Raw genomic sequence first — 21189 nt, 5'->3', positions numbered from 1 at the left:
AGGAGCCTAACCTGAGAAGTTCTGACAGAGGAATGAGAATAGGCTTAATAGCTGTAGGGGGGCAGGGGGGCGGGAAGGGGTGGGGGCCCTGATACCTCTCAAGGAAGAGGTACCTGACTATAGACCTAGTACATGTGGAGAACTGAAACTGAGTTATCTGTGTAAAGCTAGAAGCCGTGAAGCGGTGACTGGAGTAAGGAAAATTCCATCACACTGTTTCAGTAGGGAGCCAAGGAGATTTGCTGTCTCCTCAGGGTTATACATGGAAAGAATTCCTCAGGCTGAAGGAGCACACTGGATCTTGAGCAAGCGAAATAAAAATAAATCCATATTTAGATACATTGAGTGAAACAATAGAACATCAAAGATAATAAAAAAAAATATAAAAGCTACCGGGGGGAAAACCATAAATATCAAGAAATGAAGATTGATACCAAACTTCCTATCCAAAAAAAGAGATGTCAGAATATAGTAATGTACTCAAGGTGCTAAGTGAAAATAACTATCAGCCTAAAAATCTACTTAAGTAAAAAGGAAATTGTATTTTCCCCAAATGACTATAACAGTATCTACCATCTCACAGGCTACTCTCCAGTGCGACCCAGGGACCCCCCCATTAAGATGTGAAGTTGAGTTCCCTGTCCTTGAATCTGGACTAGCTAGCTGTACATAACCACATAGAATGTAGTTGACTTTTGAGGCTAGGTCAGAAGTCCTTTGGGACACTTGCTTTGGGGGCCACCAGTTGCCATATAAAATGTCCCAACTATTCTGAGACCTCCATATTAAAGAGGCTTTGTGTAGCTACTCTGGTCATCAGAACCCCCAGATAAGCCCATCATCTAACTGAGTACCACTGAGTGCTATAGTCATATTCATAAGATGGCCCAGCTGAGTGTTACCCAAATTCCTGACCCACGGAATATAATCAAAGGGTTGCTGTTTGAAGCCACAAAGTTTTGGGTTAATTTGTCAGGAGGCAGTAGTTAACTAGAACAAAATTGAACCCTGAGAGAAGGAATGGACTGTATGAATCAGTCATGAGAAAGAAAGCTGGTAAACAAATACAAATAAGTATTGACTTCAATTTTTCTAAGTTGGGTGAGGGTTGTTAAAAACAATGTGATACTGAGACACTGGCAACAATAATCTGGAAGCTGATAGAGAATGGGGAAAAGGAGAAAATGATGATAAAACTTCCTAGGGTCTTTGTATTATTCAGAAGACTACTAGAGATTGACCTGAAGTAGGCATGTTAAAGAAAATAAATAGACTGTATAACTGATGAAGCAGTAGAGGGAAAAAAACTCGGAAAAAATGCAACAAAAAGTAGAAAAAGTAAAAGCTGAGTAGCAAAGAAAATCATAGTAGATGGAAAACACAAAATAATTGGCTGAGAGATCAGTGCTGTTATAACAGTAATCATGATAAATGTAAATAAATTTACTTCAGTTATTAAAAATGATATATATATATTTTTAAAGATTTTATTTTTTTGTCAGAGAGAGAGAGCACAAGCAGGGGGAGCAGCAGGCAGAGCAGGTAGAGGGAGAAGCAGGCTCCCTGCCAAGCAAGGAGCCTGATGTGGGACTCGATCCCAGGACCCTGGGATCATGACCTGAGCTGAAGGCAGATGCTTAACTGACTGAGCCACCCAGGCATCCCCATAATTATATTTTTTAAATGCAGCCAAGTGTTGCTTTAAAAAGATATCCAAGGGAAAAGGCAAAACAACCCAGAGCAGTTAACAATAAAAATAAAGGGATAGAAAAGATACATCAGGAAAAAACAAACCAAAAGAAAGCAGGTATGACAATACCAATCTCAGGCCAAATGGAATTTCTAGGTGTTTTATCCAGGAAACACTTGCACATGTGCACCAGCAGACATATATAAGGATGTTCATTGCAGCATGGTTTGTAATAATGAAAAATTTAAAAGAATTTAAGTATTAGCTGAGAAATGTAAAGACAAATTATAGAATATTCATATAGGGATACTAAGCAGCAGTTAAAGGAAACGAGCTAGATTTATGTGCATCTGTGTGGCTGTATTTCAAAACCATTGTGTGAAAGAAATAAGTTACAGAATAATATGTCAGTGTGACACTTTTAAATACAAAATAATACATTTGTACTTCTAAGAGTCCTTCTAATTCTGAAATTATTTTATTAAATTTCACAGTAATAAGGTATGTTCCTATGATTATATGCATTTGAATGTCTGAGGAACTATGCTCAGAAACAGTATACTTTTCGGTATATAAAGGTATATAAACTAGCTGTCATTAAGAGCAATCATTGTATCCTACAGAATGAACACACTTGGAATAGCAGAAAGCTGTCTTCCTCTGAACAAGTAGTCTGTAGAATTAAATATTTTGTAACTACTCATAGTGTGCTCAGTACTATATAGTAAGCATTTTTGCAATTTCTCCCTTTCTCTTGAGTTGCTTATAGGAAAAGAGATGTGGCATAGAGGGACCGGTGAAGGCTCAGTCATTAAGCATCTGCCTTCAGCTCAGGTCATAATCCCAGAGTCCTGAGATCGAGCCCCACATCAGGCTCCCTGCTCAGTGGGAAGCCTGCTTCTACTTCTCCTACTTCCCCTGCAGTGTTCTCTCTACGCTGTGTCTCTCTGTGTGTCAAAAAATAAAATATTAAAAAAAAAAAAAAGAAAAATTGAGAGTTATTTGGAGGAAGATGGTGGTTAAGCATAACTTTCTACTAGACCTATGCAAGCCAGAACCCCTATTCTGTGGATAACGAGAAATTATAAATGCCCTCAGATGTCACTTCCACAGATATTTACTCAGAACCTACTATGTGTAGGGCATTCTACTTAACGTGGTCATGCACAGAGAGATGAATCAGGAATCCCTAGTTGCTTATAGACCATTGGAAGGTAGAGGTAGCTGCAAAATGAAGCAGGGTAAGTTGAGGGTCATGAGAATGATACACATGGCCTGTAGCTTGAAAGGAGAATGAAATTACTCTCTTTAGAGGGATCTGGAATGGCTCTACAGAGGCTATTTTACACATTTGTAGATGTGTGCATTTCTGTTTGGGTGATTGAAAGTGGCAAGGCAGTTTCTTCCCCGTGCCATAACTCTGTTTAGTATTTGATCCTCCCTTCCTCCCCCCTCCTCCCACCTTTCTCAAGAAAAATATTGCTGTACATTAATTCTTTTAAAGCCTTTAATGGTGTTGCTGAGACAATCATTTAAGCATTTAAAATACATAGCACGTAGTACACTTATTTTAGAGGCAGCAGTGGTTAGCCACTGGAAACTAACCATTGGGTTTGATAAAGGGGGGAATTTTATATGTTATGGCTTATGACAGAGAATGGAAAAATGCTTCAGTGAGACGGGCTGGCATTTTAAATTGGAGCACAATAATGGCAAGAAGTGCTGAAGTCAACAGACTGCTTAGAAATATGGTTATTATTTGCTGAGAGAGGCCTTACAAGGTGGCCATGTACAAGCATTTGCAACCACAGTAAGTTCAGTTCTTCCCCAAACATGGGACTGTGACCCTGATTGACATCAGTGAGAGTTGTATAGTTGCAGAGAAAGGAGATTCAGGTCATCTAAGAAGCCGAGGCAAGGAGGAAATAGGTGTAATAAGCAGTGAATTCTAACAGATTCACACATTATACATAACTTAGGTTGGAAACCAGACAGAGGTGACCGTGATCTGAATCTTCTGGGGCTGGCCCGAAACTTCTCCTTTTACCCCCAAAGCTATTAGAATATGAATTGAGTCTAGTCCACACAACTTGAAGATGGTAGACAAGATAGAATGAGAATATAGAAGACAGTCTTATGAGGTGACATTTGATTTATGACTTGGACAGTATGAAGGAAATGGCCACAAGAGCTGGAGGATGAGAATTCCAAGGGAAAGAATCAGCAAGGAGAAAAGCATCAGAATTGAGTGACCGAATTGCTTTATCTCTCTGGGCCTCAGTGTCATCATTTGTAAAACTGGAGAGTTCGACTAAGTGAGCCCTAAGGAATTTGTCAGCTCCAAAACGCAAAGAAGTAAAGACTTAGCTAACATAGGCAACAGGGTTAAATGTTTGGTTTGTTTGTTTTTTTCCTGGTTTAATTGAGATATAATTGACATATAACATTGTATTAGTTTTTAAGGTGTACAACATGATGCTTTGATGGATGTATTGCAGTGTTTGTTTTTGAAGATGGTAGCCCTGGGGGGTGTTGGAAACATTAGGAACAGGATGGAAACATTGAGAGGAAGAAAATGTTGGCAAGAGAAACATTTTTTTGTCAAATGGAACAAGATTCCAAATTAATGGAAGGAGATAGTGTTCCGGGGTGCGGGGGGCGGGGGGAGCTCTTTCTTCTTTCTGATGTTTCCTGTCTTGTGAGGGGAGCTTAATTACTGTAACGTTGCTGATCACTTTAGTTCTTCTACCTTAAGGGAGGTGGAGTGAGAAGACGAAATTGAGCATGTTCTGCTCTTTTCAGGTCTTCCCTTTTGCTTTTGGGCAGCAATCCTGAACTTGGAGAGCTTTTCTCCTTACTTCCCCAGGCCCTAATTCTTTCCTGGGGAGGGTACCCTCTCCTCTGGGAGCTTTGACCTGATCCAGTGTTTCCTGTGACCCTGTGGGTAAATCTTTTGAATTTGGGGATTCAATTTTCAAGTACCTTTGGCTCCCACACTAAATCATATTGTTCAGTTTAGCCTTCATCAGTAATAATGGTGATATTTTGGTATCCCTCTGCCATATCCTCATCTTACTTTTTGGTATGTTCAGAATTTGGATGGGCAAGAAGAGTGCCATTCATTTGGCCCTTTCAGACCCCAAAAGCTAGGATTCAAGGGGAAAGGAATTAGCTTTGGTGAGAAGGGATATTGTCTCCTCTGAATCAGAAAGGAGAAGGCAGTAGTTGTGAAGAACTACAGATACTTGAGCCATGATGGAGTTTCAGAGATTTGAAATCATCTCAGTAAAGTAGGAGGCCAAATAATCAACTGAGAATGAGTCAGCAGGCATGGAACTAGAAAGTTAAAAGAAGAAAAGAGTTAGAACTGCAACTATGGGGAGTGTACTCAAGAATCCACCCAAGAGCAAACTGTTGCCAGTTAGGGTGACAAGGTGATATTAACAGGCTTGGTTGTGGTTGGGGCTCGAAGGCTGCCTTGTTATCTGCCACCAGTCACAAAGCAGTGGTGAAAACTGCTCTGTAGTATATGTTTGAGTCTTAAATTATATTAAATTTCACAAATAAATGAAAGGATCTATTAGGGTTAGACAATGAATGGTTATATTTATATTGTTACACAAGTTAGACAGTTCTTCAGACATGGTGTACACAGCCACTAAGTTAACCCTTGTCTCAGCTGATTCAGATTTTCTTCTTGTCTGTGTGTGTGTATATACTCAGGTTTTTAAAAAAATATTAAGTAAGGTTTTTTAAAGAGCCCAATCAACAAAAGACTGCATATTAGCAGCCCCAAACACCAACAGGATGACGTTTTAACATCTTGTTTTTCATTACATAGATATACCCAAGGGCTTTATTGAAGGTTGTTATTCCTTACACGACAAGTTCAATTGCTTTCCTGCAGAAAAGGAAATATTCTGCCTTCTTCCTTTTGCCCATTGATTCTTCTAGAACCAAGGGGAGTGCCAGCTTCTTTATAAAGTAATCTCAAAGTATTCTTTGCATCCCTGATTTCTCTCAATTCCCATTACTTTAAAAAAATCAGATTGTATATTCCCACATGCAGTTTGGTGAAGGGTGGGAGAATAGGGAGTAAGGAAGGATTTCAGGAGGTGATTGTATTTAAACTGGGTGTGGAGAAAGGACAGAATTTGGCAGGTGGCTGTGGGTGCACTCCAGGTATGGCACATGGCTTAGTCCAAAGAGCATGGAGGCCTGGTGTCCGGTCATCTTTAGGGAGCAGAGTGTTGAGCAGGCCCTTTGGCTAGAGGACAAGGATGCAAAGGGTGTATGGTCTCTACGACTGGGAAAGTAGCATGAAGTCAGATTTTTTTACCCCTTAGGGTGGGTAAGATTTTCCTGAGGAAATAGGCTGTGGAGATGTAGAAGGTGAAAATTAAGTAGGTTTGATTTCTGGAATGAGATTCTAGAAGGAAGAGAATTAAAGAGTCTAGTAGACAGGCACATAAAATCTGAGGGGAGGTGAGGAGCAGTTAAACAGAATGAAAAGGGAGGGCTCAGTTTTACTTGAAAAGCTGGTGATACTGTTTTGTAGTTGATACAAGAATACCTCCTGATATTTAGAAATACAAAAACTATTTTAAATATATCTACTCCATCAGAGTTGTTATCCCCCCCCCCCTTTTTCATTTTTGGTAAAAGAATAAAAAATAAAGAACAGCATACGCTGAAAGAAATCAGGTACACAACAGGGACTGAAATAATTTGTAATAATTTTTCTTCTAGGTGGATTGCTATTATGAAATAAGAATACATTTTGATTCAGAACTTTTATGAAGAACTTGGGCATTTTATTACAACATCTGTTTCTACATTTTAATTTCTTTTTCCTTTTATAGATATATGCATACTTTTTTTTTTCCAAATGAGAAGACTTTTTTTTTTTGCCACAAGAAGGCTATTATCCAGAATGTTAATGGGTTTTCAGCTATTAAGATGTAATGATATACCTTGAGTATTTAACTATAAATTTGAAAAATCTCCATGAACAATCTCAAAGGAATACTTAGAATGCACTCCTGGTAAATTGGCTCATTTTCCTGTAATTTACTGGAAGTGCTGATATGAGAGCAGTCCTAATGTGAAAAGTACATTAATCCCTGGAGTTACATTTTATGTATTAAATTATTATTCTCAAAGAATAAAACGTATGAGGCCATTTAGCCTTCATTCACATTTGTTACTTAGAATCACAGTAGAGAAACAATCACTTATCTTTGATGCACAAAATTAGAAACGATGCATTTAATATCTTTTAAAACAAGAGGCACAGTGACGCTCTGTTATGCTTTTGCATAACAATTGCTCTTTCCCAAAACAAGGACTGTTCTAGTTAAGAGCACCATTCTTCGGGCTTTGTGGAGGCCCCTTTCGTTCCATTGGTAATTGAAATATTTTTAGAAACCCATAATGCAGCTTTCTTTGATGTCAGCCAGAAAGATTAGTCTGCCTTCTAGCCCTGAGCTTCTACCACATTGGGGGATTATTTAAGGAGGTAGTCAGTTTGCTGCAGCAGTGGTTGTAGGAACACTTAGGGTCTTGTTTGGAATTTTGTCTAATTGTGTTTTTCTTCTTTGCCAGGGGACTGAAAGTTGTGGAACCACAATTTGTGACACCAGGTGTTTTTTTGGTAAGCAGCCATTTATGATTCCGGAAGATTAAGGCAGATAGGAAGCCCCTTCTGAGATTGTAACAAAGCTCTCGAACAACAACCGACACCATGGACATAAAGCTGGACCCTTCCCGGGATGACCTGCCTCTCATGGCCAACACCAGCCACATACTTGTGAAGCACTATGTACTGGATTTAGATGTGGATTTCGAAAGTCAAATCATTGAGGGCACCATAGTGCTTTTCTTTGAGTCTGGGGACAGATTCGAGAAACAGAGTGGTTCCACCAAGGACACCTGCCGATCAGAGTCAAACGAAGCCTGCAGTTTTAGGATGCCTGCACCCTGCCATAGTCCTGTGACAGATACAAGGACCTTCTCATCTAAAACAGGATATAATGATTTTGCAATCTGTGGTAAAGGTGAAAAAGATACTTCTGGTAAAGATGGTAACCATGACAACCAGGAACAGGCTTCTGGGATTTCTAGCTCAAAGTACCGCTGTGACACAGGGAATCATGGGAGTGAGGATTTTTTGCTAGTGTTGGACTGCTGTGATTTATCCGTGTTGAAGGTAGAGGAGGTGGATGTTGCTGCTGTGCCAGGTATTGACAAATTTACAAGGTCTCCCAAGCTCACAGTTGTTTCCGAGGAGCTCAGGAATCAGATTGTACATGAACTTGTCACTCTGCCTGCAGGGCGTTGGCGGGAGCAGTTAGACTATTATGCTGGCTGCAGCCAGGCTCCTGGCTGTGGGGAGCTCCTGTTTGACACTGACACTTGGAGCTTACAGATCAGGAAGACAGGGGCTCAGACAGCTACTGACTTTCCTCATGCCATAAGGATATGGTACAGCACCAAACCCCAGGGGCGATCCGTTACATGGACCTCAGACCAGAGCGGCAGGTAGGTTATCCGGGTGCTCCACAGCCCCCTGCCTGTTAATCTCACACACTGGGAGATGAGCCTTTGCACGGATGCTCTTTGACAGGGGACGGTCTCGGCAAGGATGCTTCTCTCTATTCTGTGGCATTACCCATCTATCCTCAAATCCCTAGGCCCACAGTGAAGCAGGTGAATTCCCAGGCATGCTCAACTCTCAATAGGATTATTTCCTTAAGTCATGATGAAAAGATTACTTTATTTTCAGCCCCTATGTTTCAGAGTTAGGAGATTGAAAGGCAAGCCTAATGATTAAATCCCGAGCCTAGCTCTCCGTTGGGATCTCTGCTGGCGACCTCAGTGCTATAGATGGGAGTGATACATGTCTCTGAGCAAATCCTTTCTCAAAGTTCCATCATATTCCCCCCGAGGGAATAAACTGCCACCAAGTTGGGTCAGTCTGAAGCCTGGCCAAGGGCTTCCAAATAAAGCCAGCTCTGCTTTGTGACTTTCTTACTGAACCTGTCTTTTGGCAGCCGTGCCTCTCTGGACTCTGTCACTTGTCATATAGTGCGAACCCCCAAACACTGGAAAAAGTCTGTTTCTGAGGCGCATGACACAGCCCTGCCAAGACTGCACACTTGCTCCTTTGGCCGCGGTTCTTCCCATTTGACCCCAGGAGACTCCGGGTTTTTAGTGTGGAGAGAAGGGATTGGTGAGGTATTGAGCTGTTCAGGCAGCCGTTTGTGCTTTTCTTCTTGCCCTTCCTCCAACAGTTGTTCAGGGTTCTTAGAATTTGAGAGTTTTAAAATCAAACTTCATTGATTCCTCATTATTTTACCTGTTTGTGCTAATGTACTGCAGATCAATACAGTAATTATTGCAGAGTTTGGCTGGAGGAATGCTGATCTCAATGAACTTGTTTTGAGCTCTTTCTTTTAGAGCATGACTCCCTTGACAGAAGCAGTGGTCTTGGGAAATTGCTTAGATCTCTTCCCCAACCCACCCCCAAAAACCTTTTAGATTTTTTTTTTTTTTTTTTTAAGCATCACTTTGACTTTGAGCTCTAATTATCCTTCTCCTCACCTCTAGTCTTACCTCTCTGCTCTGGTCTCCCGCCCCACTGAGAATGAGTTCACCTCTTGTCTTATTTCTGTTGGAGTCTGAGGCAGCCTTTGAGAAATTGCAGGGTTGGTGCAAACTTACACCAGTACAAAAGCATACTGATTTATATATAGAATAACTTATTGGATATTCTTGTGAGACCATGAGGGAAAGAAACAGGTGTTCTTATTGTATCTTTAGAGTTTTTTGAAATTATTAAGGGTAGGGTTCTCAGTAAGATTTAATAAAATATGGCTTCTGAATACTTAATTTAGGAAATCATAGTTTTTAACACTCCCAGATACTTCATTTCTGAATTAGAATAATGGGGAAGAAGAATCTATTGACAGTAGTTGGAAGAAATACTCATTAATGGCTTCAAACATGGCTTTCTTCTCAGTGCTCACTACCCAGAAAGAGATTAGACTTGTGAATTACATTATTACATGTCAGGTGTTGAGTAGGAATGAGTTACAGATAAATGCTGATTTCCATAAAGAAACCGAAGAGGTGCTTGGGCATATCTTTTTCCTGCGAAGATTGACTTGGCAGATTTACTCGTGATGTCTCCTTTTCTGATAATTCAGTAAAATGCATGACCATAGCAGGAGTTTAAACTGTATCCTTGGGAGTTCGTGATTATATGTTAGTAAATAAATGGCACATATGCAGCCTTACAAGAATAATAAATTTTGTTTCACAGAAGAAATCCTCAAATGATGTTTTCTCTCCCTTTTGTCTTTTTTGGGGGTAATTTTATTACAATCAAGATAATCGTCCATGAATGGCCACCAAATCTTTCTAAACTCTTCCACATGCTTACAAATAAATCTAGGTGTATATTGGTAACTGTTTGGATACTTTAAATATTTTTATTTATTTATTTGAGAGAGAGAGAATGAGAGAGAGAGAGAGCACATGAGATGGGGGGAGGGTCAGAGGGAGAAGCAGACTCCCTGCCGAGCAGGGAGCCCGATGCGGGACTCGATCCAGGGACTCCAGGATCATGACCTGAGCCGAAGGCAGTCGCTTAACCAACTGAGCCACCCAGGCGCCCTGTTTGGATACTTTAAGGACTTTAAAATGCCTAAGGATCCCAGGTTGCTAGACAGAAAAAATTCCTTAGTGATAAGAGCAGATAATAATCATCAGGGTTACAAAGCCTTATGAATACAATTGTGTGAAAATACATAAAATTTTACAATTGTGTGAAAAGTAAAATTGGGTAGAGCTTATTTTCTCCAAGGCATAGAGTCTATATTTACTGAAACTAACATTTTATCCTTGAGTGGCAGAATACTATCAGCATACCTACCTTCTTAGTCCTGGATACAAAATGTTTTATTCTCATTTTACAACTAGGAGAATTGAATAAAGTTACTGAAAGCGCCTTGAAAAAAATCCATGTTTCAGTTGTGAAAGGGAGCTACATTTCTTACTTTTGATCTTTACCATGTCCCTTATTGTATGCAAAGATTTCAGTACATTTAAAAAATATATTAGCTTTCAGTGAATTTCTATTTTTAAGCAGTTATTAGACAGAAACTTAAGAAAATCTCTAAATTGGCACCTTCCCTTTCGAGTTCCGTCAGTGTCTTCTCCCCTTGTCACCCTCACCTACCCCATGTTGAAAATAAAACTTAAATTATTTAGTTTGATAATATATAAATAAGAGATCAAAGGATTCCAGGATGGAATGCAAATTATGACAAAACAATCAAATTATATTAAAAAATGTATGAAGCAACCTCACTGAAGGGGCTTGGGGACAAAGGTGCTGACCTAAGTCTCTTTGGAAATGAGTGGAGTTTGTAAGACTAAAGGCAAAAGGAACTGTGCCTAAATACTGTGCTGTAGTTGATAAAGTTATTTCCTATGGGCGTACCAGTTAACAATTCTAGTACCACTATACGTGTATACTGGAATTGAGCAATTAAGTAAATTAAGTAAATCTGGGAGCCAGGTTTCTCACTGTTGAAGTGGGAGGTTACAGATGAGCAAGAGGAATAGGCTAGAATGATCCCTGTGGTGTAATAGATTAGAATGGGAGATATCACTATAAACTCATGTTTAATGTTTAGTTTAAGATGGATACAGATGGTTGCATATAGAAATAATTATAAATAGGTGTTTTCCAAGGATTAGCACACACACATAAATTTCCTCGCTTGCCATCTGGGAGGGTCTAGAAGCACAGTGCCTGGGTCTTGGTTTCTAATACCACTCTCCAATAATGAAACCAGGGCTTCTTGGAGGAATGGCTAAGACTGTAGGAAATATACAAGATGAGCCTGGAGCATCTTGTAGTGCCAGAAAATAAGGAAGTGCTCAAACAGCAGCAGTAGTAGCCCACAATTGAGGGTATATGCCCAAGGTCCAAGGAGCCATTGGAAAGAATTCCTAATGACCAAAACTGAGCAACAGTATAAAATTGTTTTGGATGATGACCTAAAGTATAAAAGAAATATTCATGAGTTTGCATTAATATAAATAAATATTTGAATAAATAAACAAATAGAGAATAGACATATCTAAGGTACAGAAGTTGTCCAAGTTATGTAGATACTTCATCCTCAAGGAGGTGGAACATAACTCTGCCCCTTATTAAGTATGGGCTAAGAAATAAGAGTAACTTTACATCGTAGAAACCTGACAAACATGACCTCAGTGAGGAGATCAAGGTTAACATCAAAGTGAGGAGTCATGTTGATAGTGTGTATCCTTGGTATGATGTGATGAAATGACATCTTTGTGATTGTCCTCCCCCAAACCCATAACCCCAATCTAACCAAGAGAAAAATATCAGATAAATCCCAGTTGAGGGACATTCAGCAACATACCTGACCAGTACTCCTCAAAACTCTCAAGGTTGGGGCACCCGGGTGGCTCAGAGGGTTAAACCCTCTGCATTGGGCTCAGGTAGTGATCCCAGAGTTCTCGGATTGAGCACCGCACGGCGTCGGGCTCTCTGCTCACTGGGGAGTCTGCTTCTCTCTCTGCCCCTTCCCTCGCTCATGTGCTCTCTCTCACATAAATAAATAAAATCTTAAAAAAAAAACCTCTCAAGGTCGACATAAACAAAGAAAGTATTAAGAAATGGTCACAGTCAAGAGAAGCCTAAGGAGACATGATGATTAAAAGGAATGTAGTATCCTGGAGCAGAAAAAGGACATTAGGGAGAACCAAGGAAATCTGAATAAAATACAGACTTTAATAATGTATCAATACTGGTTTATCAGTTGTGACAAATATACTAATATAAGATGTTAATAACAGTGCGTATGGGGTAAATGGGAAATCTGTGTATTATCTTTGCACTTAAGAGTAAATCTAACTGAAACAAATAATACATTATATGTTAATTAAAAAATAAATTTAAACCTGACCAAAAGTAATGTTTATTAAAAAAATAAACTTCAAATCTGGAAAGCAGTCACCATCTTTCTACCTTGAAATCTCTTACAAAAGTAAGGACTGCCTTCCCATTTTTATCACGTGGCAGTATTTTCTGGAGAACTGAAAATGTATTTGAAGTTATAAAAGGGTATTTCTTCCAATAATTGTCAGTAATTTCTTTTCCCTCCATTGTAATTCTAGTTCTAAAATGAAGTGCCTGATCGTTACAAAAGCTACATTTTCCTACTGGCGCTTAGTCATTGTGGGATTATGGAAGTTCTTGAACTGAAATGTTCTTTCTGGCCTCTCATGTAGATACTGGATTACAGGTGACATTTACAAAGGACCACCTAAACAGACACATATATGATAGTCTGATACAACATGCTCCTTGGAAAGCCTGTTTACTTCGTGTAGTGTGATTTTTTCTGCCCTCTAAAAATATTTTGAAGAACTATTTGAGAACAGGAACAGAGTCAAGAATGTATTAAGGGGTTGTTGCTGAGCTAGGAAGAAAGGGGACTTGGTATCTTTTTGGTTCTAGATCTTCAGTATACTTAAAAAGACTTTTAGAAATGGAAATCTTTAATTCAAAATTTATGTACTTTTCTATTCCACTGAATAAAATGTTATTTAAAACCAAAAGCATTCTCTCTGGTAACCCGTTCCCTTTTCCCTTAGGATCATTATAATAGTTGTGGAACTGGCCAAGTGGTCTAGGGAACCTGGGCTTAAGCTAATGACGTCACCGAACATGAGTTGAATGGAGTGGAAATTCAGTTAAATATGGGAAATTCATTTTTAAAACTCCACTTACTTGGATCATCGTTAAAGATAAGGAAACTGACTAGGAAAATGCATTATAATTTAAAGTAATATTAAAAATTTTCAATTCCTTAAATCAGTATGATGTTGTTTTAGACAAGACCAGGATGAGGTTGGCAAAATACTAAAGAGAATGATTTTTCTCTATTATGTTTATTACTTAGCTGTTGGACCAAGGAAGATGTAGACTTTTGGAGTATTTTTAGTTTGACATCAAAACCAGATGTTAAAACATGTTTTTTTCCTTCCCCCATGAAAATAGTTTCATTATTTAATATCTCACTATAAAGGAAAGTTTGAAAAGAATGAGCAGAAGATCTTTGGGAAGATTTCAGGTCTAAAAGGAACATTTCTACAGTTAATCCATTTTTTTCCTTCCTGCTTCAAGAAACCAATATGAAATTCATGAGAACTGAAGTGGAAGTACATATTAATGCTATCATATCATTGTAAGATTACAGGAGGAACTGATAATCCCAAACTTGGAAATGTTTAGAAGGGTTCTGTTTTAGCCTCTTTCTCCTCTTGATTCTAGATCTACCTCTATTTACCAGAATCCCCGCTAAGTCACAGGAGAAAAGGCAATGATGGACTGTCTTAATTTACACAAGTAACCCAAATGACTAACCAACCAAATAGAAAAACCCTGAATAACCAAACATCAGTAGAAAATGACAAATCACAATGACATAACCAGAGAGGATAGTGTGTTGGAAAGAACCTGGAAAGTGAGAGCCAGAGACCAGAAGACTGGGCTGAGCTGTGCTGCCCCTTAGCTGAGCTGTGTGACTTCAGATAAGGCCTTTTACATACCTGAGGCTTAATTTTCTCGTGTGTTAAAAAGAGATTTCATCTTAGGATCTCCAGATGAGACTTCCAAATGAGAAATACTGTCTTTGCCTTTATAAACAGCTTGCCTGTTTTGCACCCAAAACACTTGTGCTGAAAAAAGTGGTGAATTTCTGACTCAAAACCACTTCCATTCAGTCCAGTTCACTTTGTACACACCATCTGAGTCCAAGCAGCATTCTCCTTGCAGCTGCCATATGTCCAGTATGATTGGGGGATCCCAGTTTTGGTAATTGTGCCATGAAGGAGAATATAATAAGGAAGGTCTATGTGTAGAGTTGCGGGGAGAGAGTGAGTCATAGTTGACATTTCCTACTTTAGTAGTCTGCCTCTTGGTTTTTGTGGCAAAGAAAGCAAGAGGGTTGTTTGCTTGTCAGTTGGGTCGAATGAGAACATGGAGTCTTACAAAAGATCAGGTGCGGGAAGGAGAAGAGATGTTAAGGAATTGGAGGAGGCCTGAAGACTTTATAACCCAGGCAAGTTCTCTAAAAGAATCGGACTCACAGTAATGTCACATCTGTGGCCTCCTGGCCTCCAGTGACCAGATCAGTACTTCATTGTGGGAAAACATCCCAACAAGCCACACCCATGGCAACTCTGGGCTCATCTTATCACCTCCTGCCTGCTTCTCCTAAGGCAGCCCTCTCCCCAGTCACTGAATGGTGGTACCAAGTCTCTGAAAATGGGCAATTTTATGGAAAGTGGTGGAACATCAAACATTTTTTAAATTAAGAACAACCCCCTTTTCACACTGACTGCAAAAAGACAAATGCATGTAGTTGTCAATTGAAGAGAAATAAAATATATTTTTGAATCAATCCCCTACAAGTTTTCCTTTATGGATGGCTCCTCAAGAAAATGAGCAAGCATGTGAGTGTTCACCGACCTCTTACATTGGAAGGTGTATGTCTTAGTCCATTTGGGCTATGATGACAAAATACCACAAATTTATTTCTTACTGTTCCTGGAGGCTGGAAGTCCAAGATCAGGGTGCCGGCTCTGATGAAAGCCCTCTTCTGGGTTGCAGACTGCTGCTGACGTTTGACTGTGTCCTCACATGGGGGAAGGGGCTAAGGAGCTCTGTTGGGCTTCTTTTATAAGGGCATCAATTTCATTCATAAGATCCTCATCCTCATGTGACCTAAGCACCTCCCAGAGGGCCTACCTCCTAACCCCAACAGTCACATAGGCATTAGGATTTCAACATAGGAATTTGAGGGGGACACATTCAGACCATAGCAGCGTAGTGTGTCTCGTCCTTGCTTAATCACTGCACGAACACACAAACATGTATCAAGCTGAGGTAGTAGCTGTTCTGACAAGTTCTTCCTCAATTTAGAAGTTCTTTAATGGCAGCAAGTCATGGGTCTGCTTTTACGCTCTTTCCATTTTCTTTCCGATTTTTCAGGGTCCTCCTCCCCACCCCCCACAACTCCTATGTAGTTTAACTGAGCTCCCCAGGGAGCCTTTCACTGGGTGGCTATCCTAGGGCATGTGGGATGAGCCCTGGTGTGAGAGAGTTTTCCTCTGTGTGCTGGAAGGAATTATTGAGTCTGGAAATAATGAAGTTATGAGCATTGGAGGCTGGCGCCTGCACATCTGTCCCATGAGCGTTTTAGCAACGTGGCCGAGGTGCAAGGCTGTGCATGTTGAATAAACACAGCTGCATTTACTTCAGTGATTACACATCCAGATAGCTGCAGAGCGTACTTATAAATATGCGTAGATTTTCCTCCCCTCTTGGGGCACAGGGTGTGGGGACAGGAAATCAGCTCTCTGTAGTTCTCATTTGTAGGTGTGTATGATGGGAGCCATCTCGATTCTTGAATCACCATGTGGGGAGTATGATTTTTATGACTCAGTGAAATCCCTATGTTCACCCATTCCCCACTTTTTTGTCAGATACCCCAAATTCCACCACTAGAGTTTTATCCAGAGGTTAAGTTTTCATCTCTGTTAAAAATATAGTCACTTGGGATGCCTGGGTGGCTCAGTTGGTCGAGCGTCTGCCTTCGGCTCAGGTCATGATCCTGGGGTCCTGGGATCGAGTCCCGTATCAGGCTCCTTGCTCAGCGAAGAGTCTGCTTCTCCCTCTGCCTGCTGTTCCCCCGCTTGTGCTTGCTCTCTCTCACAAATAAATGAAATATGTATAGTCACTTAACTTTATACTAGGATGTGTGACATGCATAAGGATATCAGGTTTTAAAAGCTCCAAAGGCCATTGCTTATGAAGTCATTGGTGCTTGGTGTGGGCTTGTTGGGAAGGAAGGAGGGAGGCTAGGCTGCAACTGAGAAAGGGGAAAAGGCGAAGAAAGGAGTAGGCTGGGAGCACGAAGATAATCTGCGTTTTCAAGAAATTTTGCCTAGGTGATTATTTTCCTATTTGTGAAAACATTCCAATGAGAAAGCGATTGAGTCTTTTATCAGATGTGGCTATATTTATAGATGGGGCTGTTACACTTTCAGAGTTACAGCTCTGGAGACCAGAGGGAAGTGTGGTGTCTCTCCCATTCCGATGGGGGCCCCCAGATGTGGGGTGGCCCTATCAGGTGGGGACTGGTGGCACAGGGGGTGCAGACAGGGGGTGCAGAATTCTCTGGAGGCAGAACAAAGGAGCAAGAAGTTTATTGAATACACTACAAGGGTGAGGCAGGCAGGACCGCAAGGGAGAGACTGCCAGGAGGTGGTGGGTGGGGCTGGACTTAAAGGGGGAAGCTGAGGAGGTATGGGGAGTATGGAGTTTTCCATTTTTTGGCACCTGTGCCTGCTTGTAAGTAGCCCATTGGTTTGTTAGGGCTTATGGATATTTTGAGGTGGGTGGCCTGATGGGCCCGTTTGTATTCAGCCAGGTGGTCACTGTAGGCTCTTTTGCCTTGTTCTACATTCCATTGCTCCAGCCTCTACAGAAAGCGAGAAAGAACACACATAGATTTTAGCAGTAAGGATGCCCCAGCGGCGTAAAGAGGAGGTAGCAGAAGAGAATTGTGAGGACAGTAGGCGGGTGAGAGGCAACAGCTTTTTGGGGGCCTGGCCAGGTAACTAATCCCCACAGTGAGAGAATTCAGGTGTCCAGGTGACAGTCTGGTAGAAAGAGCAGATGCCAGGGTGTCAGGGCAGAGCTCTAGAACGAAATATCTAGAACTAGACCACTCAGAGGGGAAAAAATCCAGAATGGGAAAGGAAAGGATGGTGATAACATGCTTTTTTAAATATACAGCCAATGGGAGGATTTCCTCCCACACACACTCCCTGATTTGTGGGTGGTACCCAGACTCAAATCTGCGGGCAGCATCAATACTTAGTTCATAAACCCATCATTCCTCAATTTTCTGTGATCGGTCCAATTTCTGACACTCAGTCCCATTGCTGAACACTATACTACTTGTGCTTTAGAAAAGCAGGATCTCTGTGTCCATACAATGTCCTCTGCCATAGGGTGTGCAAAACCCTGTATGTGCAAATTAAATAGGGACTCTCCTCCCTTGTCCCTTCCTGTGATCTTGCTTGTCCTCTTGACTTCCCTATTTAATTGCTTCCCAATCCATCTTATCACCAGAGCCAGAAACCTGAGAAAATTATGTTATCTATTGCTGCATACAAATCACCCCAAACTTAATAGCTTAAAAGAACAAACATTTATTATCTCACACGGTTTCTGAGGGTTAAGAATCCAGGAACAGTTTAACTGGGTGGTTCTGGCTCAGGATCTCCTATAAGGTTGCAGTCAGCTATCTCTCAGGGCCACAGGCATCTCAAGGCTTGACTGCAGCTGGAAGATTCTCTTCCAAATCCATTTGCGTGGTTGTCGACAGGCCTCAGGTCCTCACTGACTGTGGGCCAGAGGCCTCTCTTTCTAGCACATGGGCCCCTTCGTAGCCTGTTTGAGTACTGTCTTGACATGGCAGCTGGATTCACCCCAGAGCAAGTGATAGAAGAACCCCTAAAGTGAAAGGCACAGATTTTTAAATTCTCTGTTCTCAGAAGCGACTTCTCTTCTGCCATATCCTATTGGTCACACAGACCATCCCTGGTACAGTGTGCGAGCATACTCCATAAGGATATGGATACCAGGAGGCAGGGGGCATTGGGGGCCAACTTAGAGGCCAGCTGCCTCAGAGAGGCTTTCCTTCTCCCTCTCCTTCAGCAATGCACTAAGTCCATCTGATTCTTCCTCTGCTGTGTTTCTCAGATATGACCTCTATCTTAAGTCTGATTGTGGAGGTGTGGAGGCTGATGGGGGAAGCCTTGGGGACCACATACCTAAGGACACAGGCTGAATGAAACTTTATATACAGGGAGAAGGAGAGCAAACCTGTTGGCAAGCCATCCTTTCAGGGAGGATTCATTCCCTCTGCAGGGAAGGGGAATATCTGTAACACCAGTCACCTTACAGAAACCAGGTGCTGAGCACAACAGCAAGAGAGCACAGGTGCTTTCAGACTTGACCTAATGTGGAAATGTTGGGGTTCAGAGCCAATGGCCAAGAAAGAATTCTGGAGACGTCTTTGGTGCAAAAAGGTGGTCTAATTAATAAAAATGGTACAGGGAGCATCTGCGTGGAGCAGTTGGTTAAGTGTCCGGCTCTTGGTTTAGCCCAGGTCTGATTTCAGGGTCGTGGGATCAAGCCCTGCGTCAGAGCTCAGTGTGGAGTCTGTTTGAGTTTCTCTCCCTCTCCCTCGCCCCACCCTCAAATAAATAAATTAATTTAAAAAATAAATAAAGCACAGAGACAAGACCCTGGGCAGAAAGCGCTGCACTTGGGTAGTAAGGAACGGCTGATTATATACTTGGAGTTGGGGTAATTAAAGACAAAGAGAAGTTTCCAAAAGGACTTTCTTATGCTAGAGAAGACTCACAGGATCCTGGAGGCCTAGCTGTTGTCAAGCTAAGGTTGATTTTCCCTCTAGCAAAGCATTAAGACCCTTGGGAGTTTCTGGAGGAATGTCATTCTCTGCCTGTCTCAAGTATTTGTCAATGGGCTGCAGGTTATAAGGACATTTAATTTTATTTACATTTCCTTCTGTCTTTGTTCCCCACATCACTGGGACTTAAGACCATGATATGAGGTCAGCTCCCCTTTTTGCCTAAGGTAGAGAAAGTCTTAGGAAATCTCTATCTAGGCAAGCGTCTGCAACTTCCTTGTAAGTCTCACAAATAGTTTAACTCCACGAGTCTACTTAGATAGGAAGTGGCTACTTAGATTGGAAGTAGAGCCTTTAACTGAGAAAAGTTGGGGGATCCATCCTGCTTCAGTGAGAAAGAAAGCCTCGATTCTCAGTATCTGCCATTGTCAGAGGAAGCAGGAGTTACACCTGCCATTTGGCCAGTAGGAATACACCCTGTTTCCACTGATGATACTTTTCCTCCTTGAGATCCTTCTCTAAGATGGGCTTTTGGGGATAAAGCAAAACACTTAATAGTTAGAATTTTCAGAAGTAGGCGTACCTTAATTACTTGCGCTGCGACAGCACCCCTCCCATCATGCACCCACCACTAGCAGCCCCACCTGGGAGGAATCAACCCTAGTAGGCTTCCTCATTGGGTTCTTCAACAGCCTGAGGCTGCACGTTTAACCAAGATTAAGTCAATTGACCAAGGGCCCAAGGGGACTAAGGTGGGAGTTGAGAACTCATTGGTGGGAGATTCTGGGTCTTCTATGAAAATTTACTTTTGTTCTTAGATTTATAGTCTTGGGATCAGAATGATAGGTTTATGGCCCAGAATAGTGGTCAGCTCTCTGCCTCCCATCCGCATTTGACATGTGACTCATAGAGGTCAAGTCATTTAAAAAGTTGGCCAGGACTACAGTCTCCTGAATCTCTAATCTTTCCCTGCCCTGTATTAGACCTGCGAGTTATCATAGCATGTACAGTGCTAGGATAGGTAGACTGCAACAGCCTGTTTGCTCTGAGGTCCAATTTCTGCTCTTGTTGTGATCTCTGGATGACAAGGAACCTCATTTCCCAAGCTCCCCTGTCTTCTGCTTCCTACTAAGTTTGGCCCATGTAGGGCAGTGGGGGAAAATTTGAGAGCAAGAGTTGGTGAGAAACAAGGTATTTCTTTCCCCCTCCCTATTTCCTTTGGCATCTCCAGCAGTGACTTAGTCTTCTCTGGTCCCAGCACCCATTGGACAGTTCCCACCGTGACTCTGGCTTCTGCCAGAGGACTCATAGCAGCTACTTACCACTGGGCTGATCCCTGGGTTGCCTCACTTTCCCCCGTTTGGCTTCTCAGCTCTTCTATCACTTGGATCGCCAGCCCCCTAAATCACCTCTGTTTGTTAAGATCCAGACTGGTGTGTCTTTTCCTTACTGGGCCCTGACGGAATAGGACCAGCATTCTGTGTGTTCCTGCACGTTTTAGGAACAGAGTAAATGTTCAGTCATAACGATGCTAATGAAAAAGGAAAACCACTTTACCCAGGAGAGGTAGTGCTGTGCTCTATTCATTTACTCTATAAATCAAGCTGATTAAAACTACATCATATTTGTCATAATTCCTGAAAAGCAAAAAGTGGAGACGTTTTCTTAAGACATTTTCCTGAGGGTCACCCTTGTGCTTTCAACTCTATGGTGTCAAAAGAATGGGTTCTTTTGATCTCATAGATCTTTGCCGTTGCTGTCCTCTGACTTAATCACGGAAAGGATCATTCTCGGTATGGGTGGGTTTGTAGTTTTTAATTGTAGCAGAATGAGCCCTAACATCGTACCATTTGGTTTCCTACACTCGGTTTGTAATGACTCTACACTTGGCCTTCCCATCACAAGCCCGGTTGTTGTGACCTACAGTCCTGTTTATATGCCCGACCC

The 21189-nt window shown here is 41.4% G+C and overlaps 1 protein-coding gene across 7 annotated transcripts in view; it reads left to right on the top strand.

Moving 5' to 3' along the window:
- Positions 1–21189, top strand: part of AOPEP (aminopeptidase O (putative)) — a 347525-nt gene that overhangs the window by 33559 nt on the left and 292777 nt on the right. For all 7 annotated transcript variants that reach the window (XR_004819509.1, XR_003523595.2, XM_027614771.2 and 4 more), the window contains exon 2: positions 7295–8230. Coding sequence is in view for 5 of the 7 variants with exons in the window: in XM_027614771.2 (XP_027470572.1) it covers positions 7434–8230 (797 nt within the window). In the remaining 2 variants the exon portion in view is untranslated. The remainder of the gene's footprint in view (positions 1–7294; positions 8231–21189) is intronic.

Source organism: Zalophus californianus, chromosome 13 (assembly GCF_009762305.2).
Source record: "Zalophus californianus isolate mZalCal1 chromosome 13, mZalCal1.pri.v2, whole genome shotgun sequence".
NCBI lineage: Eukaryota > Metazoa > Chordata > Mammalia > Carnivora > Otariidae > Zalophus > Zalophus californianus.
The sequence above is the reverse complement of the archived record's forward strand: the minus strand, read 5'-3'. Positions and strand labels throughout refer to the sequence as shown.